General features: G+C 35.4%; 1 protein-coding gene across 4 annotated transcripts in view; it reads right to left on the bottom strand.

The window, feature by feature from the left end:
• Positions 1 to 1,008: 1,008 nt before the first annotated feature.
• P4HA1 (prolyl 4-hydroxylase subunit alpha 1) overlaps positions 1,009 to 20,613 on the bottom strand; it is a 77,575-nt gene continuing 57,970 nt past the window's right edge. For 2 of the 4 annotated variants that reach the window (XM_051982168.1, XM_051982170.1), the window contains exons 9-15: positions 18,581 to 18,651; positions 8,983 to 9,082; positions 7,684 to 7,737; positions 5,056 to 5,121; positions 4,085 to 4,153; positions 3,445 to 3,541; positions 1,009 to 2,103 (exon numbers count right to left, since the gene is read on the bottom strand). In XM_051982168.1, coding sequence (XP_051838128.1) covers positions 2,033 to 2,103; positions 3,445 to 3,541; positions 4,085 to 4,153; positions 5,056 to 5,121; positions 7,684 to 7,737; positions 8,983 to 9,082; positions 18,581 to 18,651 — 528 coding nt within the window. In that variant the 3' untranslated portion in view covers positions 1,009 to 2,032. Of the gene's footprint in view, positions 2,104 to 3,444; positions 3,542 to 4,084; positions 4,154 to 5,055; positions 5,122 to 7,320; positions 7,628 to 7,683; positions 7,738 to 8,982; positions 9,083 to 17,365; positions 17,437 to 18,580; positions 18,652 to 20,613 lie in introns of those variants that run through there. The other 2 variants (XM_051982169.1, XM_051982171.1) reach the window with 2 other exon arrangements.

Genomic DNA, 20,613 nt, shown 5'->3' with positions numbered 1-20,613 from the left:
GGATATTTCAATTATAAATTCTTAAGCCCAGCAAGATATACTGAGCAGAAATACAATTGGCTTATACCCTATTTTCACTTCTATAACTTGACATTTATAATATTTCCCAAAAATGTGGGGGAATCAAAGTCCCTGTAATTCATGTGACTTGTTCAGAATTTACTCACTAATGAAATGTAATACTTAATTCTCATTTTGTTTCTATTAAAATAAAAGGAAGAATGGAAGGAAGGGAGGGACGAAGGGAAGGAGGGATGGAATTCATTAAACTGATAGAGGAAGAACAAAAAATGATAGCTACTTTTTCCAGAATGATGAGCCATATTCTTCTCTGAATATTTAATTATTGTCCAAAGAGTTGCTGAAGATGAAAAGTTCTAAAAATGGTATTAGATTAAGCCTGATCCTAATAGATTACCAATGCCATAAAAAGTCTGCATGAAATAGATTGGCTAGAAGAATATTTGTATGTGTTGCTGGAAAATTAGGATAAGACCCAATTAACATACTTCATTAGGTTCCTACAGTTTTATAACACAGGACAGGGATTGCATCTGTGATTTCACTAAAGAAACTTCCAAGTGTGGAAACCTCTCTCTACCAGTACACACTGGCACCTTTTTTTGTAACCTATAATTGTAGAAAACAATCTGGCACAGCCCAGGATCATACACCACCATATTTTTTAAAATGGGGGGGAGGGAGGGGGAAGCATTTGAGTACCGTTACTATCATTGTACGTATAACCACATTAAAATGAGAAATCTTTCTGAAAACTCATTCAAGTTAAAATGTTACTAAGCCTTTGAAAACTTCCTAAAGGCATGACCATGTATTTTATAAGATGAAGTCTCTGTTTGATAACTCAGCAGGATCAATGTGAAGGGAAGGCAAGAGCATGCAGAAGTCACCCCATATCCCAGACCATGGAATACCTACCACTAAGAGAGAGGAAAGCACCTACTCTGAAATGTATTCAAACAAAAGAAACACACAGAACCAGCAATATTTAAAAAAAAAAGATTTAAGATTATAAATAATAGGTCATTGTCACAAAACATTTCAGAATTGAAAAAGCAAACAATTTGGCTTTTCAGGAATAAAAAGCTTTCAATGCTTGTAATTTTACCTCATTACTTAAAGGTCTTTCTTGCACATTAACTTTCCAGTCTCCTAAGGCACTCTTGTTGATTCAAAATGCTAATGTCACCATCCTGCTCTGGCAGGAATAACTGGCAAAGCATTAACACTAAGATGTGAGAAAAGCAGCAATTGTATGGTCACAATTATTCAAGAAGAGAGGAGAAACAACAATGTCTCGGGATTTTGGGGAAAGCCAATATCTAGGAGGTTATTTGGCAAACCTGCTAACATACTTTGGGTACCAACTGATCTGAGTCTTTAAGTCAAATGCACTTCTGAGGTGGATGAGACAAGATGGAGATTAATGATGTGCCAAAAAAGGCAGAAAAGCTCACCACAGGCTGGCATATATGTGGGTCAAACTGCACAGGGTACCAAGTGTAGAGTACAGCCATGTAACACTGCCAGCTTTCAGGCAGACTCTCAGCACGAAAGGATGAAGGGGGTGGGATTGCTTAGGTAAAGATGATCTCCAAGCCCAAAGAAGCTGCTCTTGAAAATCAGCTTGCCCACGCTTAACCCACTATTCACAGATTGGGAGAGTCATTTTATACTTGGAGATCCAGAGATTATATTTCTCTGAAAGTCAAGAAACTCCTCCGGATATATCCTATTGCAGTCTTATTGCCTGCTTATATGAGACCCTTATTTGGTGATGTCCCATCTCATGATACCCTAAGGTTTTACATACAAAAACAGGTTTTGTTTTGTTTTTGTTTAAAAGGGGAAAAAAGGGAGATTGTCCACAGATGAAACACGGGATGAGGTTTGAGACTTAATCTGTAGTGGAGTGTTGTTAGTCGATTGTAAACTGCTAAATTTGGAAAGTGTACTATGCAATACACATATTTAAAGGACAGGAAGAAGGGAAGGAACAGGGAAGTCTGCATCATTCCAACTCTGACAAGGTGCATGGTCTTCGGAATTCCTGTCCACGTTCGTGAATCCATTTATTGGATACTAGGAAGGAAAAAAAAAGAGGTTATTTCTTCTTCATTTCTCTCGAGCCTTCCCAGATTCCACATTTTTCATGTTTCTATGAAAAACAGCATGGGATGGTGGTAAGAACACCAGATTTGGAAGCTTTAGGTGCCATTCCCATAGACACAGACTGTCCTCAATGACTTGGGATGAGGCACAAGTTCTCTGAAAAACTGGATTAGAGCAACATTTATAACTTTTGTGTGCAGTACCTGGTGAAGGCTACGAGCAACCCTCTTCTAAGAATCAAGTTTTTAAATACATAAAATATCTAAGTTTGCTCCCCCAAAAAAAATCACATTGAAATTCAATGATCAAACTAGTCAAAAAAATGAACAAAAGCTGATGTCTTCCAGCTTGAGCCTCTGAAGGAAGGATTATTTCTGAGGTTCTTCTAAGTGACAAAACTTATGATTTTTATGAATTCTTCCCATTTATTTGACTTCTAAGAGGTAAATTATCAATTAAAAATGCAATGTGAGCTAAAATTTAAGAAATCAAAACCTGGTTAAGAATTTTTTAAATCTAATCTGCTAAGAATACAAAAGAAAACAGGTGGAGGAGAGAAGAAGAAGGGGGAGAAAAGTTGCTAGATATTTTAACTTTTTTTTCATTTTTTGGTATTGGCTGCTTTTAAAAATGAAGCACTAAAGGCAATCACCCAAGGATTCTTATGAAACACAAATGAATCTAAGTTACATGTTCAGAAAATGGAGATTGTAGGACTAGAGTCAAAAGTCTCCCTGTATGAAAAGAAAAATCTTCAGAACTAAAGAATCCCTGGCTATCTACTTTTTTATTCATCCATCTACTTAATTGATTTATTTATCTATCTGCCTATTTATTTGTTTATAGGCAATACAAGTTTCTGCTTGATGCTACAGAATGGATTACCCACCATTATATTTTAAGCTATGAAGACTAAGCAAAATTAGGGCTCCAATCTTTCAGATACTACTAATGAATCCAGAAGTGATGGGGATTAAGTGCCACGTAAATATCTGATTTCCTCAATTCAATTTCTATGAAGTTTTTAAATGACTGTTCTCTTTTTCTTCCTGCATGCCATCACTTTTTAAAGACAAACTGTCTTTAAACAGCCTGAGCTAACTCCTGTTTTGGACACAGTTTCAATTCTGGGTGCCTGGTCCAGTTGATCATGTCTCTTGTCCACAGCCTTCCTACTCCCCCCTTCAAGAGGCAGAATAGGTACCAAATTGCTTTTGGTAGGAGGAAGTTTCCAAGTTATATTCAATTGTACTTTATTGTGTGGGGCAAAACTCCAAATTTTCAAAGGAATCCAGGAGATGAGATGCCTACCCCATTTGTTTCCAACTAGCACAGGACAGGCTGCATGTCTTGTACTGTAGTCACCTTCTCCACTTGCAAATAGATTGTACCAGAACACTGCTGTTCCCTGAAAAATGGGAGGAAAAAAAACAGCTCATCTTCAAATTGCACATAAACCAGGCTCTCCCTTCCCTTAACATCCCTCACATTTCTATAAAGGAGGATTCTTCTCAAGTAAAGCCTTATCTGTCTCCCCCACTCCCCATGCCATATCCATGTCTTTGAGAGTAAATCCTTAGGATTTGGAAATCCTAAATTTTTAAGAAGTGAAAAAGATAAGACAATGTGGCAGGATTACAATCTACATCAAGAAAGATGAAGTCACAGCGGGAATACAATGAGCCAAAAACCTTCAGCTTTCTTCTTTTGTAGGAGGTGAGGGTCACCCACCACCCTGTGAGCCCCAAACAAGTCTCTCTGGGGGTCTGAAAATTTAAAACACTCTCAGTCTTCTCTCTCCCCACCCCACACCAGACACATACATACAACTGCATACTTCAGCAGGCAAGCCTTACAAAAATACACAATTGCAACTGAATTTTAAAAGTACAGCTCTAAATGGATCACAAATTTGAGAAGTGGTCCTTCTAGGTTTAAAGGCAAAATTTACCTTCTTGGGCCAAACACTGGCTCCTACTTCAGGAAAGACAGTAGCTCCCCCTGCTGACACATCACTCATCTACAAAAGACACACAAAAAAGGGATGATGGACTCTTCAAGGACTCTGCAGACACTGAAAGGCCATGGGCATCTAAAGGGACTTTGGAGGCTTCACCCGGAGCCATCCGCGCCAGATTGGGGTGAGGAATAAGAAGATGGGGACCAATTTCACCTCTCTAGCTTCTATCTTCAGAAAAAAGAGTGATAAACACAAGAGAGCATCTGGTTAATTAAATACTGAGACTACCAGATTTCATACATGGATTTTTAATATCTGGAATTTGTGACACTTGTATTACATTCAGAGTATAACTTCACTGAAGATGCTATTATAATTCAAATGATATGAAATAAAGTATCTGTGCCTACTCAACTCTTGTGAAAATCTTAATTTAGGATGTTAAAAGTCAACTTGTTTTAGAAAAGACTAATGTAGTCAACTTATAGGCAGCTAGGTGGTACAATACTGGTCTCGTAATCAGGAAGACCTGAGTTCAAATATTGCCTCAGGCACACCCTTAGCTGTATGATCCTAAGCAAGTCATTTCGTCTCTCAGCCTCAATTTCTTTCTCTGTAAAATGTGGATAGGGCTAGGACTGTTGTGAGGATCAAATGACATAATGTATTCAAAATGCTTTTTTGCAAACCTAAAAGTACTATATAAGACCTAATACTATTATTATCAATTATTAATTAAAGAGGTACAAAGCCTAATGTTATTATAGTGTAGGAATTAAACTGCAGTATAAGCAAATTCTGTGATATTGTCCATTCTGTGGCTATGTCAAAAATCACATCAAATAGCCCCTGAAAAAAATAGAGATTTGCACTCTTGTCACACAGAGATTATTTTTGTTCTAACAGAATTTGGCCCATTAACAACTTTCCCAATTAAAAAAGAAATGCCCAAGGGAACTTACATAGAATAACCATGTAGCGATTCTATTGCCTGTGCCCAGCTCTTTGAAAGCATCTGGTTCATCTTTCTGTGGATAAGGCAGTGAAGATTAAATAGATGTCAACCTTTATGAATCAAATAATCAATATAAAGGCAACTGATCGATCGTAGGCTGAAGTTCACACGAAAAGACCAGAGTTTCCTTTGCATATTTGGTGCTTTCCATATAATATCTGACATATGAAAAGTCGAACAAATTCAATTTCAATATATATATGCTCATTTTTTTTTTTACCAAAATACTAACAGAAAAGAGACTATCCATCAAATCCAATTTCCCAAGTATTTCTGTATAGTAAAAGGAAGCTTTTTTTCCTTAACAGTGTTCATATGTGAAGCCTATCATATATTTTTAAGCCAACTAGAGATTTATGCTAATCATGCAATTGATCTTTGATTATAAAGTCCTTTGAAATTCTAAAGGCCAGAAGTAACTTCCACAACTGGAGAAAGGAACCTTCCTTTGGCAGTTACCAAAAGACATTTCAGGGGAAGTACAAAAAGGTCACACACTGGTTTTTTAATAGACTAAAAAGTTCAAAGAATTTTCCACCATGAGGCCTACCCAAGAACAAATTTTCAGAAAAATTAAGTTACTTGGTATTATCTTTCACTTGGGGTAGCTATCATTTTAAACTCTCTACAGGAAAATATGATTTAAATCTACTTTTACAAAGTGGTGTCAATTTGTGCTACTGCTTAAATCACACAAAATGAGTCATCTTTAGCCTATTAAGATATGAGGACTGAGAAATGTATTTTTGTTGGCACAGACCCATTTGGGACTTAGGAATTTTGCTGAAACCACCGAAGGATCAGACACCACAAAGGTTGATATTTTTAAAACATAAAAGTATCTAAAAAAGTTAAAAAAATATTTGGAACAATGTGCTATTCCTCATAATTCTGTGTAATTAATCAGAGATTTAGTAGCAAGACAAACAGTATAGCAGCCTCTAAAGCAATCTTAAATTGTATTATTACAATAAGGGCAGTGATTGTCCTATTATCCTATTATCTAAAACTCATCTGGAATACTGCGTTCAGCTTGTCACCTTCCCAAAAGATGGTATCCCAAACTGAACCATGTCCAGAAGGTAAGAAAGAAGCCATTTGATCAAAATTATAACATGGGAAGATCAGTCAGAATAATCCCCAGTTATTTACTCTAGAGAAAAACTTAAGAGGAACAACAATCTTTGTCTTCAAGCATTGATCTGTCATTTGGAATAAAAACACACTTACTAAATTAAAATTAGATATTAAGAAGATCGACAGACTTAGGCTTAAAAGAAAGGACTCCCTAATAATTAGAGTTGTCTCTACAGAAGGGTTGGCTGATCCTGACAGATTTCTATTTGTATAATAGATTCACATAGCAGGGAAGAACATAATTAGATAATGCCTGCCAATCTCAAAGATTCTATGACCCCTGATTTGGGTAATGGGGTAATAATGCTGGTGATTAAAATGTGGTTTTCATTCTGAAAGATAAAAGAGGACAATATTTGTGTAATAAACCTAAGCATAAATTGTCTGAAGAATGGAGGAATTACTATTTCACAATAATACTGTAAATACTTTCTCCCTCCCTTCCTTAACTAGACTATGAGTCGAAGATAAAAGCATGTGCTATATACTAAATAGCACCAATTTCATAGCTGGGACTATAAGAACAAAGCTAATCTTTACTGGTTTAAGTTAAAAGTTATTTTGTTTCTCCAGGATTAAAGGATATGCTCCTGTTATTTATTCACATATGAAATAATTTGGTTTATATGGATTTAGACCATTTCAAAAGCTGATTCATGCAATTATCATGTATGTGTATTAGTTTCTATCCTAATCAAGAAACAACAGTGTTTATCATCCTGATTCTGAACAAAACATTTACATAACAGTTAGTAGATAGCTAGCTAATAGATCACAGCAGTGCCCACTTTATATTAATGCACAGACACCCAAAGTCACCAGAATTCAGTAGTGGTATTTTAGTAATAGCTACATGTGTAAATCAAAAAAAATTAAGTTTAATCAAAAGCACAATAAATTCCAGGAAAGTCAAACAACTGGAAAGCAAAGGACCTCTTTTCAGGTACTTTTTCCTAATTGAAAATGACATTTATATTTTCAATTTAACTTTATTCCAATCAAGTTAGGTCCAATTTATCAGTAATATATAAAACAAAGGATTTTTTAACTTAGAAGGGAATAATACATATAACTAATTCTGGACTTTTTTTAAATATAAAATTCATCATTTTCACCACAACATTCTTGATTTAATGCAACTGACAAGTTAAATGGTGACCCCCTTCATTCATCTGTTCCCCTGGTGGTTTAGTGAGCTTCACTCAAATAATTTAAAAGAAGTGATAGGCCAAGGAATTTTGAAAAAATAATAATAAAACTAGAGTGTGGAAACATTGTGATGCCTATGCTTTAGTGGATTATTTTCACCCCTTCATCTTTTTACTTGCCCGTGCAAAGTCAAAGTGGGGTTCATACTGTCCTCCCACTCCATAATTTGCCACCTGAAAAAGAGAAACAATGCACATAAAGAACAAAATATAAGAATAGCTACACTTACCCTTCCAAAATCAAAGTGAGGCTCGTACTGGCCCCCTACGCCGTAGTTGGCTACCTACAGTGAAATGAAAAGCAACATAGCTAAAAGCAGTTACAGTTCCTGGAAAGTTAGGGGAGAGAAGGGGAGTCATTTACTATGTGCAACCTTTGAACTATTCATGATCATTTCAGCAAAATTTTGGAAAAGACAATTCTTCCTTAGTACCCTCACTCAAAAATCAGTGCAAGTGCAATATCCCAATTCAGCATTAAAATCTCAAAGGAAACATTCAGTGAAGATCAAGGCTTTTTCCAAAGTCCAAAATATTGGCAAATCCCTCACTGTCGCTGTTTTCTACTCAAACTAGGACCTTGTCCTGCCAGGTTTTTGTTTTTCCCCATTTAATGGAGTGGATAAAGCACTAGGCCTAGAATCAGGAAGACTTGTCTTCTCAAGTTCAAATCCTGACTCAGACACTTATCAGTTATGTGACCCTGGACAAGTTACTTAATCCTGTTTCTCTTCCTCATCTGTAAAATTATCTAAAAAAGGAAATGACAAACTACTCCAGCACCAAGAAAACCCCAAATGGAGTCACTGGGAGTTGAACACAACTGAAAAACAACTGAATAGCCGAAAACAGGGAAGAATTAAACACACACAAAGACACACACACACACACACACACTCACTCACACTCTCCCTCTCCTTTCTGCCTGATGCCCCCAATCAAGCAGTTGTAACTTTCCTTCCATGCTACAAAAACCAAAGGTAGGATAGCTAATGGTCCCTATGAAAACTAGAGCAAGGAAAAAAGAATGAAGGAATATAACTGAACATAAGGTCAATAGACCTTCTAGACATTCTCAAGGATATCTATCTATCTATATGTAGATAATTAATATATAATAGATATTTAGATATTTTAAAGTTAAGTTTCTCTTTTACTTTGTATATATCATCCCTATCCTCCCCTAGTCCTTATTTTATGTATATATACACACATATATAAATATATAAACATTCACACACACACACACGCACACACGCACGCGCGCGCGCGCGCACAACAAGTCTTTAAGAATCCATTAGAAAGAATTTGATGCAATGACTGTCAAAGAATTCTCCTACAGAGGAGTTCTTTTCATCTGATTGGAGGTTGAGCAACAAGTTTTATTAAAACAAGTCAGGTCTGTTTTTAAATGTGATATTGATAAATACATTAAGGAGGAGCTCTTTTGGGAATGGCCAAGATGAAAGGTCCTTTAAGGGAAGCAACATGGCTGAAGCAATGTATTCATTTTTAATTGGGGAACCTACCTGGAGCTCCTCAGCTGTGGAGACGTCTAATCCAGTGAGATCCTGTATTCTCATGTTAATTCGAGACACCACCGGGTCCTCATAACCAGACAACCAGGCACTAAAACCAAAAAAACATCACTTGCATCAACAAGATTCCAATATAACATGTGAACTGATATTTGTCATTTAGAAAATAAAGTCCAAGATAACAACCTTCTAATTAGCCTTTTAACCAAAGGCAGCCAGTTAAGTTGTTTGATTCCCGTCTCCAGCTCCCCCATTTAGCTATGGGTATTCTTCCTCCAAAGTTTGATTCTGAGGCATCCCCACAGCATGAAGGGCTCTAGATGTTGTGGTAGACAAGGGAAAGTGCTGAACCAAGCTCCACACTCAGGGCTATCCGAAAGCCCAGCCTGGCTAGGTTGGGGGAGAGGTTCAATCGCAAGCTGGCCACTGATTTTTCCATCACAGCCCTTCTTAAAAAAACATCTACTAAATTACAGAAGGGCTGTGGTCTGTGCCAGCAGATCTTTTATTTAAAATGCCAACATACATAAAAGAAGAGAACCTTGTCTTTCTGTATGTATCTCTGGCCAAAGTGACTATGGGACCTGCCATCACAGTAAGTACTAAATAAATACTTTCTAATTCATTCACTCTACAGAACAGCAAAGTTTCACCATATTTTAAGATGGGATAGTGAGAAGAGAGGTAGAATTCCTCTGAATCTTTAAGTAAAAAAAGTACCATAAGACTCTCTCCCTTCTTTTCCTAATTTACATCATTTAAAATTCTTTTTTTAAAAAACTCCACAGGTTAATATTTTTAAAATACTAGCATGTTTCTACATTAAATATCAAGCAATATGAAAAGGACAGAAAAATGGTTATAAAATTTTCACCCAGCTATTTTCTAAGATAAAAATATTTATCTGAAATCAGCATTGCTCTTCTGATTTCCTAAACAAGACAGAAGCAAAACTAAAATCCTAAGTATCAGCTCCATTATTTTACTTGTCTGCAAAGAGTTCACATCTTCTAGCAAGGGATTCAAAGCCAGTTGTTTAAAATACAGTTCTCACCTTTATGCAAATTTATATTATGCAAATTTGACTTTATTACATATAGAATTCTGAAAAAACCTGCATTCTACAAAAATACCCATGTTAATGATAAGTTACTATAATACTGTGCTTTCTTTCTGTGTCCTTATTCCAGGACTGTGAATCCACCACCCTTACACACACACACACAAAGATCCTGAGAGAGATATTCTATCCCAGCCCTTCGAGTAGCCTTCCCTTCTTGTCTATGTCCATGGCCAACTGACCCCCACGTGTTCAGCTTTCAATGTTTTTCCTCTTGGTTCTAGCCAGCCCCAACCTGACCTTGATTTGTGTGCTGGCCCCTCTCCCTCCATCCTCCTCCCTCTTCTTCACATCCATGAACAAATTCATGACACAAAAAATCACCATACAAAGAGAACTGCAAAACAGCCTGCTTACATAAACCAAGAACCACCTCTGACTTTTCAGTGGTTGTCTGACAACAGAAGCTGTCTCCTAATGTTCAATTTCCTGGCTATGACAAGTCTCTTCTGCAATGTCTATATTAGCAAATGCCAACACAGAAAAGCTAACAAGGCACTCACATTGCTAGGTATATGAACTCTATAGTCTCTCTCAGAACAGCAAAAAGTAAACAAAATTAATTGCCAACATAGACAGCCCTTCAAGGCCTGGAAGTATGACAAGCAGTCAAAAAACTAACTTTCTCTTGAGAATAATTGTTTAAAGAGAAAAACTACACATTTATGTAATCTCTCTTGTCTTTCTCTCCTTTGTCCATTATAAACTTATGTGAATCCTCTTTTAAACAGAAAAAAGAATGGTTATTGGGATGGGAGTACAAAGGTAAATTTACATTTACATTTCTTGTCATCTCCTCCATCCTGAAAAGTAAATGTCTATCTTTATCTCGGCCCCTGTAGAGTTTATGAAAAACTACATATTCCTTACTTAGCCTTTTCATTTATTTATTAATCAAAAGAACTAGATTCTATCTACTATCCTTATTTATGGAATGGTTTTACTTCCCAGTTGCACTATTAAAAAAAACAAACAAACCCTAGTTTGGAGTCACACGCTGTAAGCTTCAATAAGTTCTAAGCGCTGCCAGATAACTGGATGATTTGGGGCTTCCTTCAGTCAAGGTATTGCCTCTATTTCTCTAGACCTAATATGCTGCTGAAAGAACCTGGAGATTAAAACTATGCTGACTGGATCCAGTACAAATTTATATCGCATTGGACCCTCACTGACTCTGGACAGTGCTGTGACACCTCCCTTATTAACCCACTTTACTAGCCCAAACCACAGTTCTCTTAAACCCTTTCATCCCTCCTCAAGTCTCCCACAGCTTTCATCTCCCACAGCTCTCCCTTCTCTTACCCTCAATCCTGCTCCATCTTTCACTGAAAAAGCTGAAGGTTCCCCTGTGAGCTTTCTCTTTCCCAACCTTTCATCTCACATCACTCAGATGCCTTCTGCCACTGTTTCCTTCCTTCACCCCTGTCTCATATGAGGAGGTTCACCCCTTTCTTTGCTAAAGCAAAGTCTTGAGGGTTTTTTGTTGTTATTAACTGTTGTGTCTATATTCAAAATACACTTTTTGGTAAAACTCACCATCAGAAATATGTCAGTAGCATCAAATATGGTCTTTTTTCTTCTGAAACTTAAAGCATGCTATTATAAATTCTTAGTTTTCAATTTTAGCTTATTCTTTTAATTTGCCTACAGAGTATCATTTGTCAGACACTAAATCCTGTTTATCAACTTGTATACTAAACCACAGCTAGCTTCATCTTGAAAGGAACCTTAAACAAAAAGTATTTCAAAATTTTGGTTTGAAAAGACATAGGTGACTTGCCAGCAACTTGCAGATGGTCAGTGGAAGAAACAAAAGTCCTCTTTTCTAACAGAAAGAGATCTATACATATACTTTGCCTAAGAAACCCTTTTTTGGAGGAACAAGAAAATTCTTATTTCAGCTGAAGATGATGTCATCTTTTATAAATTTAAAAAATAATACTTTGAAGTTCTCCACTGACCCTTTCAAAATACAGATAGTCTCAGAGCAAAAATTAAATTACTACTTACTGACATTAGCACACAATTTTTTTCTCATGTTGGGTTACAGAAAGGTTCTCTCCCCATCCTGCCTTTAAAGTATAATTCATGAAAGGAACATAAAATATCCACTTAAACACAGTACCAAATTATAGTACCATATTTTTTAATGAGATTTGCAATGAAGAAAAAAAAAGTTCAAATGTACCTTGAAATATTTATTAAATTATCAGAAAAGTAAAATTCACTAGTCAAAAGGCTATGCTACTTCATTCAATAAAACTCCATCACTATACTAGTTTCAATAGCTCAGAAAGAAGAGTATTAAAAAATAATTTTTAAAAAATCAATATTGACAAGACTTGAAATCATATTTAAAGTTTTACATAGAATCACCTTCTTAGTTCTTGCTTTATAGGCAAGAAGAATATTTTAAAAGGAAAAGAAAAGGTGGCAGGTCCAATATTCCCTAAGACAGATTCTCTAAATCTCACTGTGCCATGGAAACTTTTTTAACCAGGCTGCTTTAAAAACACACACACATATTTGGTCTTTGCCAACACTAAATTTATTCTGGCGTTACTCACAATTTGTCATGACTTCTGATGCTACTGGCTAAACTGCCTTCCTTTGCCACGTTCTACATCAACTATAACTGTGCCCTTCCCAGAAATCCAGGAATTCTGTCTTTCAGAAGAGTGGTCTCATTATAATATGTGAGGTTTGGTTTCTTTTTAAAGAAACCTGGAATGTTTAGAAATATTTGGTCATTGAGAAAAAAGTTATGTTTCTAGGCTGCTCTCCTAGGAGTGATTTATTTTAAATGGCTGGCAAAAGGCCCCATAGCCCTAAGAAAAAATATTTATTCAAAAAGCCTATTATATATCTATATGCCTTGAAAAAATTTATCAACAAAGGTTTTCTTTTAAAGTATTGGCAAAAAAACTCACCACTAACGAAGAGGAAATTAAAGCAATAATTAGGAGTTACTTTGCCCAACTTTACGCCAATAAATTCGACAACTTAAATGAAATAGAAGAATACCTCCAAAAATATAGCTTACCTAAACTAACAGAGGAAGAAGTAAATATCCTAAACACTCCTATCTCAGAAAAAGAAATAGAACAAACTATCAATCAACTCCCTAAGAAAAAAACCCCAGGACCAGATGGATTTACATCTGAATTCTATCAAACATTTAAAGATCAATTAACTCCAATGCTAAATAAACTATTTGAAGAAGTAGGGATTGAAGGAGTCCTACCAAACTCCTTTTATGACACAGATATGGTACTGATACCTAAACCAGGTAGGCTGAAAACAGAGAAAGAAAATTATAGACCAATCTCCCTAATGAACATTGATGCTAAAATCTTAAATAAAATATTAGCAAAAAGATTACAGAAAATCATCCCCAGGATAATACACTATGACCAAGTAGGATTTATACCAGGAATGCAGGGCTGGTTCAATATTAGGAAAACTATTAACATAATTGACTATATCAACAACCAACCAAACAAAAACCATATGATCATTTCAATAGATGCAGAAAAAGCATTTGATAAAATCCAACAGCCATTCCTAATAAAAACACTTGAGAGCATAGGAATAAAAGGACTTTTCCTTAAAATAGTTAGGAGCATATATTTTAAACCTTCAGTAAGCATCATATGCAATGGGGAAAAACTGGAACCTTTCCCGGTAAGATCTGGAGTGAAGCAAGGTTGCCCACTATCACCATTATTATTCAATATTGTATTAGAAACACTGGCCTCTGCAATAAGAGTCGAGAAAGAGATTAAAGGAATTAGAGTAGGCAATGAGGAAACCAAACTATCACTCTTTGCAGATGATATGATGGTATACCTAGAAAACCCCAGAGATTCTACTAAAAAGCTATTAGAAATAATTCATAATTTTAGCAAAGTAGCAGGATACAAAATAAATCCCCATAAATCCTCAGCATTCTTATACACCACCAACAAAATCCAAGAGCAAGAGATACAAAGAGAAATTCCATTCAAAATAACTGTTGATAGCATAAAATATTTGGGAATCTACCTACCAAAGGAAAGTCAGGAATTATATGAGCAAAATTACAAAAAAGTTTTCACACAAATAAAATCAGACTTAAATAATTGGAAAAATATTAAGTGCTCTTGGATAGGCCGAGCAAATATAATAAAGATGACAATACTCCCTAAACTAATCTATTTATTTAGTGCTATACCAATCAGACTTCCAAGAAAATATTTTAATGATTTAGAAAAAATAACAACAAAATTCATATGGAACAATAAAAAGTCGAGAATCTCAAGGGAATTAATGAAAAAAAAATCAAATGAAGGTGGTCTAGCTGTACCTGATCTAAAATTATATTATAAAGCAGCAGTCACCAAAACCATCTGGTATTGGCTTAGAAATAGATTAGTTGATCAGTGGAAAAGGTTAGGTTCACAAGACAGAATAGTCAACTATAGCAATCTAGTGTTTGACAAACCCAAAGATTCTAAATTTTGGGATAAGATTTCATTATTTGATAAAAACTGCTGGGATAACTGGAAATTAGTATGGCAGAAATTAGGCAAGGACCCACACTTAACACCACATACCAAGATAAGATCAAAATGGGTCCATGACCTAGGCATAAAGAACGAGATTATAAATAAATTAGAGGAACATAGGATAGTTTATCTCTCAGACTTGTGGAGGAGAAAGAAATTTGTGACCAAAGATGAACTAGAGACCATTACCAATCACAAAATAGAAAATTTTGATTATATCAAATTAAAAAGCCTTTGTACAAACAGAACGAATGCAAACAAGATTAGTAGGGAAGTAACTAACTGGGAAAACATCTTTACAATTAAAGGTTCTGATAAAGGCCTCATTTCCAAAATATATAGAGAACTGACTCAAATTTATAAAAAATCAAGCCATTCTCCAATTGATAAATGGTCAAAGGATATGAACAGACAATTTTCAGATGAAGAAATTGAAACTATTACCACTCACATGAAAGAGTGTTCCAAATCACTATTGATCAGAGAAATGCAAATTAAGACAACTCTGAGATATCACTACACTCCTGTCAGATTGGCTAAGATGACAGGAAAAAACAATGATGAATGTTGGAGGGGATGCGGGAAAACGGGGACATTGATGCATTGTTGGTGGAGTTGTGAACGAATCCAGCCATTCTGGAGAGCAATCTGGAATTATGCCCAAAAAGTTATCAAACTGTGCATACCCTTTGATCCAACAGTGTTTCTATTGGGCTTATACCCCAAAGAGATACTAAAAAAGGGAAGGGGACCTGTATGTGCCAAAATGTTTGTAGCAGCCCTGTTTGTAGTGGCTAGAAACTGGAAAATGAATGGATGCCCATCAATTGGAGAATGGCTGGGTAAATTGTGGTATATGAATGTTATGGAATATTATTGCTCTGTAAGGAATGACCAGCAGGATGAATACAGAGAGGCTTGGAGAGACCTACATGGACTGATGCTAAGTGAGATGAGCAGAACCAGGAGATCATTATACACTTCGACAACGATATTGTATGAGGATGTATTCTGATGGAAGTGGATTTCCCTGACAAAGAGACTTAACTGAGTTTCATTGGAGAAATGATGGACAGAAACAGCTACACCCAAAGAAGGAATACTGGAAAATGAATGTGAACTATTTGCATTTTTGATTTTCTTCCCGAGTTATTTTTACCTTCTGAATCCAATTCTCCCTGTGCAACAAGAGAACTGTTTGGTTCTGCAATTATGTATTGTATCTAGGATATACTGCAACATGTTTAGCATATATAGGACTGCTTGCCATCCTGGGGGGGGGGGGAGGAGGGAGGGAGGGGAAAAAACGAAACATAAGTGATTGCAAGGGATAATGTCGTGTAGAAATTATCCTGGCATGGATTCTGTCAATGTGAAATTATTATTAAATAAAATAAAATTTATTATAAAAAAAAAAAAAAAAAAAAAAAAAAAAAAAAAAAAAAAAAAAAAAAAAAAAAAAAAAAAATAAAGTGTTGGCAAAAAGCCCCATAACCCTAAGGGCAATATATTCAAAAAGCCTATCTACATGCCTTGAAAAAATTTACCAATATACTAAATTTGCACTTTTTATTTATTCTCCATATAGTTCCCTGAAATAACTAACTTAATCTGAACATTTAGCAGTTAAGTATCACAGGCGATCATTTTGCACAGAAGTCTCCTGAATAAATAAGTCTAATTCCTGTGAAAAAAGATAGACTTTCTTTAAAATGGGAGCTTTAAAGAAGAAAGAGGTTATGTTATCGAAGGAAAGACTGTCCCCAGACAGAGCAGATTCTGTGAACAAGAAGCCTTTAGAAGGTTCCTTCAATGGAATTCTCCTCATATGGCCCAAACTAAAAGCACATTGTAGCAAATACAAATTGAGTGCCACTGGATTATTTTGGTTATGAAAAGAACACACACACAGAGGGACTGAAAACTAAGCTAATACAAAAGGAGACGTGGAATTATGTCAAAGCAAGGAAATGCTAAATTAAGACCCTCTCTCCAGCCTTAGCACCAATAAGGTGATGAATTACAGATGCTACAAAATGGGTTATTTCAATTGGATTTCCTCTCCTTCACATGCTGAAACTGCCTACTCATTTCCAAGTAAGTATGTTTTACCTTCACTTCCAAAGCTCCTATTTTGAAGTATTGATTATTAACCTTTTGGGATCATACAACTTCGTTGTTGACTTTTCTCCTTCCAGAAAAAAAAAAAAGAGATAGCAAAGCATATGACATAAAGTTTGGTAAATTAATTTATTCTGCAGTGAAAGCTTAACTTCACTTATAAGCAGGACTGATTTTTTTTTTTTTCCTTGTCATTTAGGATCTGGTATTCCCACTGGATTTTTTTTTTTTAGGTAGCTCAAAAGATTACAATCATTATTAGATAGGTTTGAATCTTAATCATATTTCTCCAGACTTTGCCTAAAAAGTGAGTTAATAGTAACCAGCTCTGACATGTTGGACATTTAAGAAAATGCATGCAGGTATGCAAGTAACTTTTATTAGTACCATCTTATTAAGATGCTACTTCATTATATTCCATTTCCTTTACATTTTCCAAAAAGCAATAAGCATAAGCACAGTTAAATTCTCCCTTTGGCTCCCCAGTTAAAACAAAGGGAAGAAAAAAGCCAGAAGATTAAACCAGATGGGATCAGCTGGAGAATTCCTCATCTCACCCATGTTGCACTGGCTGTTTTCCCCTTACCTCTTAGATACTCTGTACTGTGCTGTGGTCAATTTTCCAGTCTCTGGGTCATGTACTGTAGCCCGGCTCAGCTACAAAAAAGAGAAAGGACAAGAACTTACTCTTATAGGAGGCTTTGGTTTTTGTTTGTTTGATTGGTTTAGTTTAGTTTTGCCAAGCCATAGACTATCAGAAAGGTTCCGATTGGTCTGGATGGTATGTAATGCTCTCAAATTGGCAAAAATAGTTAGAAAGGTGGCAGCAAAGGGAGCCACTTCCAAATCAAGGAGAATTGGATAAATATGTTTAGTTGCAAATTGGTTGTCCTTTCACTTTTTTTTAAAAAGTCATTTGAAGCTTCCTACAAATAACTTTTAGCACTGTGTTTCACAGGATTGTCCCCAAACTCTAGAAGGTGAATGAATTTTGTTTTTCTTATCTAGATTTCATCTACAGAGAGAATAACATGTATTTAAGTTATGGCTTTCATGAAGAAAATTATCACTAATTAACAACTGGTAGAAACCCATCTTTTAAAAATATCATTGAAATAAAGTTGTTTGGTTGTGTTGTTTGTTTTTGGCACTTTGCTGGAGAAAACAATAAGGCAACTGAGTTCAAGTTATAGGATTTGGGAAAATGCCTTGAGATATAGGAAAAGTACTATTCTTTCTTAGTGCCAAATCTTAGTCAGCAAATTTGTAAAATTAAAAAATAATCTTAATGGGACAAAAACAGATTAAAACTCTGGGCAAAGTGATTTTATGTAACTGATGAACAAATGTTTCTGAAGGCTGATACTAGAGTGACAGGGGAGAATCTGCATTCTCTGTAGCACTGGATGTGATGGACATTAATAAGTATCTCAGGCTGCCATACTCATCTAGGACTAGTTTTCTTGGCAGGGACAAAGAAAAAAAAAAAAACAGACATCAGACCAATTCCGGGGATATTTTATATCTCAAGAGGAAAGCTACAAAATGTCACATTAATTCCCTGAAAATGAGGATGGAACTAATTAAAAACTAAAGCCCTCACTTCTAGCTGAGAGGCTCCACCTGTGAAACACAAGAGCGGCTTCTCTACATGTATTACAATGGTGGTGACTTGAGCTGGAGACTCAAAAATGAAAATATTGTTTAGTAAACAAGCTTCTCTCCCTGAATGAGCACAGTACCTGTGGGAAGTACACAACACTCATTACAGGGCAAAATATTCCGCATTTATCTCTCTTACCTTTTGCTAATTCTGTAATGGGCCGTCTCCAAGACTCCTGTTATTGGATTTGAAATGGTGGCTCGCCTCAGCTGTGAAGCCAACCATCAAAATAATTGTATTATAAAAACAAAAATTGCATCACATTTATCCGACCAATCAGAATCCCGACGTAGGGGTTGGGGGAAGGGGCAGGGAAGGAAGAACTCATTAAGATACAATGCTTTTCAAAGTAGATTGTTTTAAGTTTTTTGAGTTTTTTCCCTACAGGATTTGAGGGATAGAGGAGGGAAAGTGAGAAGAAGTGATTATGGTAAGGAGTAGGAAGATAGTTATAATTTTTGTGTGTATGTAATTATAAAAATGATATTTTTTAAAACATTTAGACTTGTGATTTCATTAATATAAAGAACACCTCTTTCAAAGCAGATCAACAAACATTTTACAGCTTATGAGCTGACTGGGTATGGTAGGTATTGGGATAGGACTTGATCAGTCTTCTTGACTCTGAGATCAGTTCTCTATCCCATGCTAAACAACTTTTTTTTTTTTTAAGCTAGAATCTGTCTTTTAAAAACTAGGATATTACATCTTTTAAGAGTGGATATCTCAAACACATTTCTTCTTTGATTCTTCTTGTGAATTCTAAGTGAAGGATCTCCTAAAATTGTTGATCATCTAGCAAATAATACATTAAGGAGGCAATTTAAAATAGATCAGCAACATTTAGAATTATTTTCCTCTCAGCTGAAGGAAAAAAGCAGATAAAAAATATTCCATCTTAAATTCTAAAGATTATTGGGTGAAGCAATTTTGAGTTCAAAATGGAAGGATCTAGCTGATCCAAATAAGGTTAGTAAATTTTGTTGATAAAATCGGGAACTTGTTAACTACAATATCTTTATAAGACTTCATCTTCAAGGACAGATGACTAGACACGGATTTAATTGTGTACTCTGATTGCATTCAATATTCCCAAGGGAATACATACTACACCATTTAAAATTTATTATTATCTAGTAGGGATTGTTATAGGACATGATTCACTAAGACAAAAATTCAGGGAAGAATTGATAGCACACATAAATAGAGTTTTTTGCACAAGGTTATAAATTATAAGACTTCGAGTTTAGGGTTCCATTACTGAAGGCTAAAGCAGAGAGTCATTACATGGTAAGCCATTTTTCCTCAATTTACAAAGTATTCTTCTGTTGGTTAAAAAAAAAAAAAATTACAGAATACCAATTCAAACAGCTGTTACGGCTTAATTCAGATTTTTTAAAATTCAATTAAGAGGCTCAAGAAACTTTAACCTTTCATTTTTGAAGGAACCAAGGAAGCTATTCACATTAAATTAACAATCTCCTCTACTGTTTATTCTGTATGCAAATAGTGGCAGTTTGTTCCCTTTCCAACACAATCAAAAGCAGTTATTTAATTCTACAATTACAAAACATCTTTTAAAATGAGCTAATGGGGAAAAAAGAGGGCCTGGACCATGAACTAACATTTTAGTCTAGTTCCTGTCACACTCTCATAAAATAAAAATTCATTTCTTATCATTTACATGCTCATGTTTGTGCTATTAAGTTCTTAAAAGGAGGTAAAAGGGGATGGAATGAGAGTCAAGGACAGTAGCACTCAAAATGATGGGTTATACTTTCCCCTACAATGGTGCATGATACTGTTGGGACTACAAACATATAAGCAAGCATTAAAATATAGTAACAAGGTACCTAAAATAAACTAAATACTTCAACTGCATTTTCTGAATGCATTTTCTATTGAAGGTGTGAAAAAGCAGAAACCTTCCCAGACTAATAGATTACAAAACTCCAGAAATAAAAAGTTCCTGAGCATAATGCTCAAAGGAGAATTATTTTTAAAAAAAAGTATGTTTTTTCCCAAGTTGTGGTTCAAACACAATTACAATGTAAATGTGGGGGGAAAAAACTGGCACAAACAGAATCTGATTGCTACATCTACATTAGAAGCCACACATTCTATTTAGAGTAAGCCATAAACCCAAGAAAAAATAAGTTAGATATGTCACA

This window comes from Antechinus flavipes, chromosome 2 (genome assembly GCF_016432865.1).
Source record: "Antechinus flavipes isolate AdamAnt ecotype Samford, QLD, Australia chromosome 2, AdamAnt_v2, whole genome shotgun sequence".
Classification (NCBI taxonomy): Eukaryota; Metazoa; Chordata; class Mammalia; order Dasyuromorphia; family Dasyuridae; genus Antechinus; species Antechinus flavipes.
This window is presented reverse-complemented; position numbering and strand designations above follow the sequence as displayed.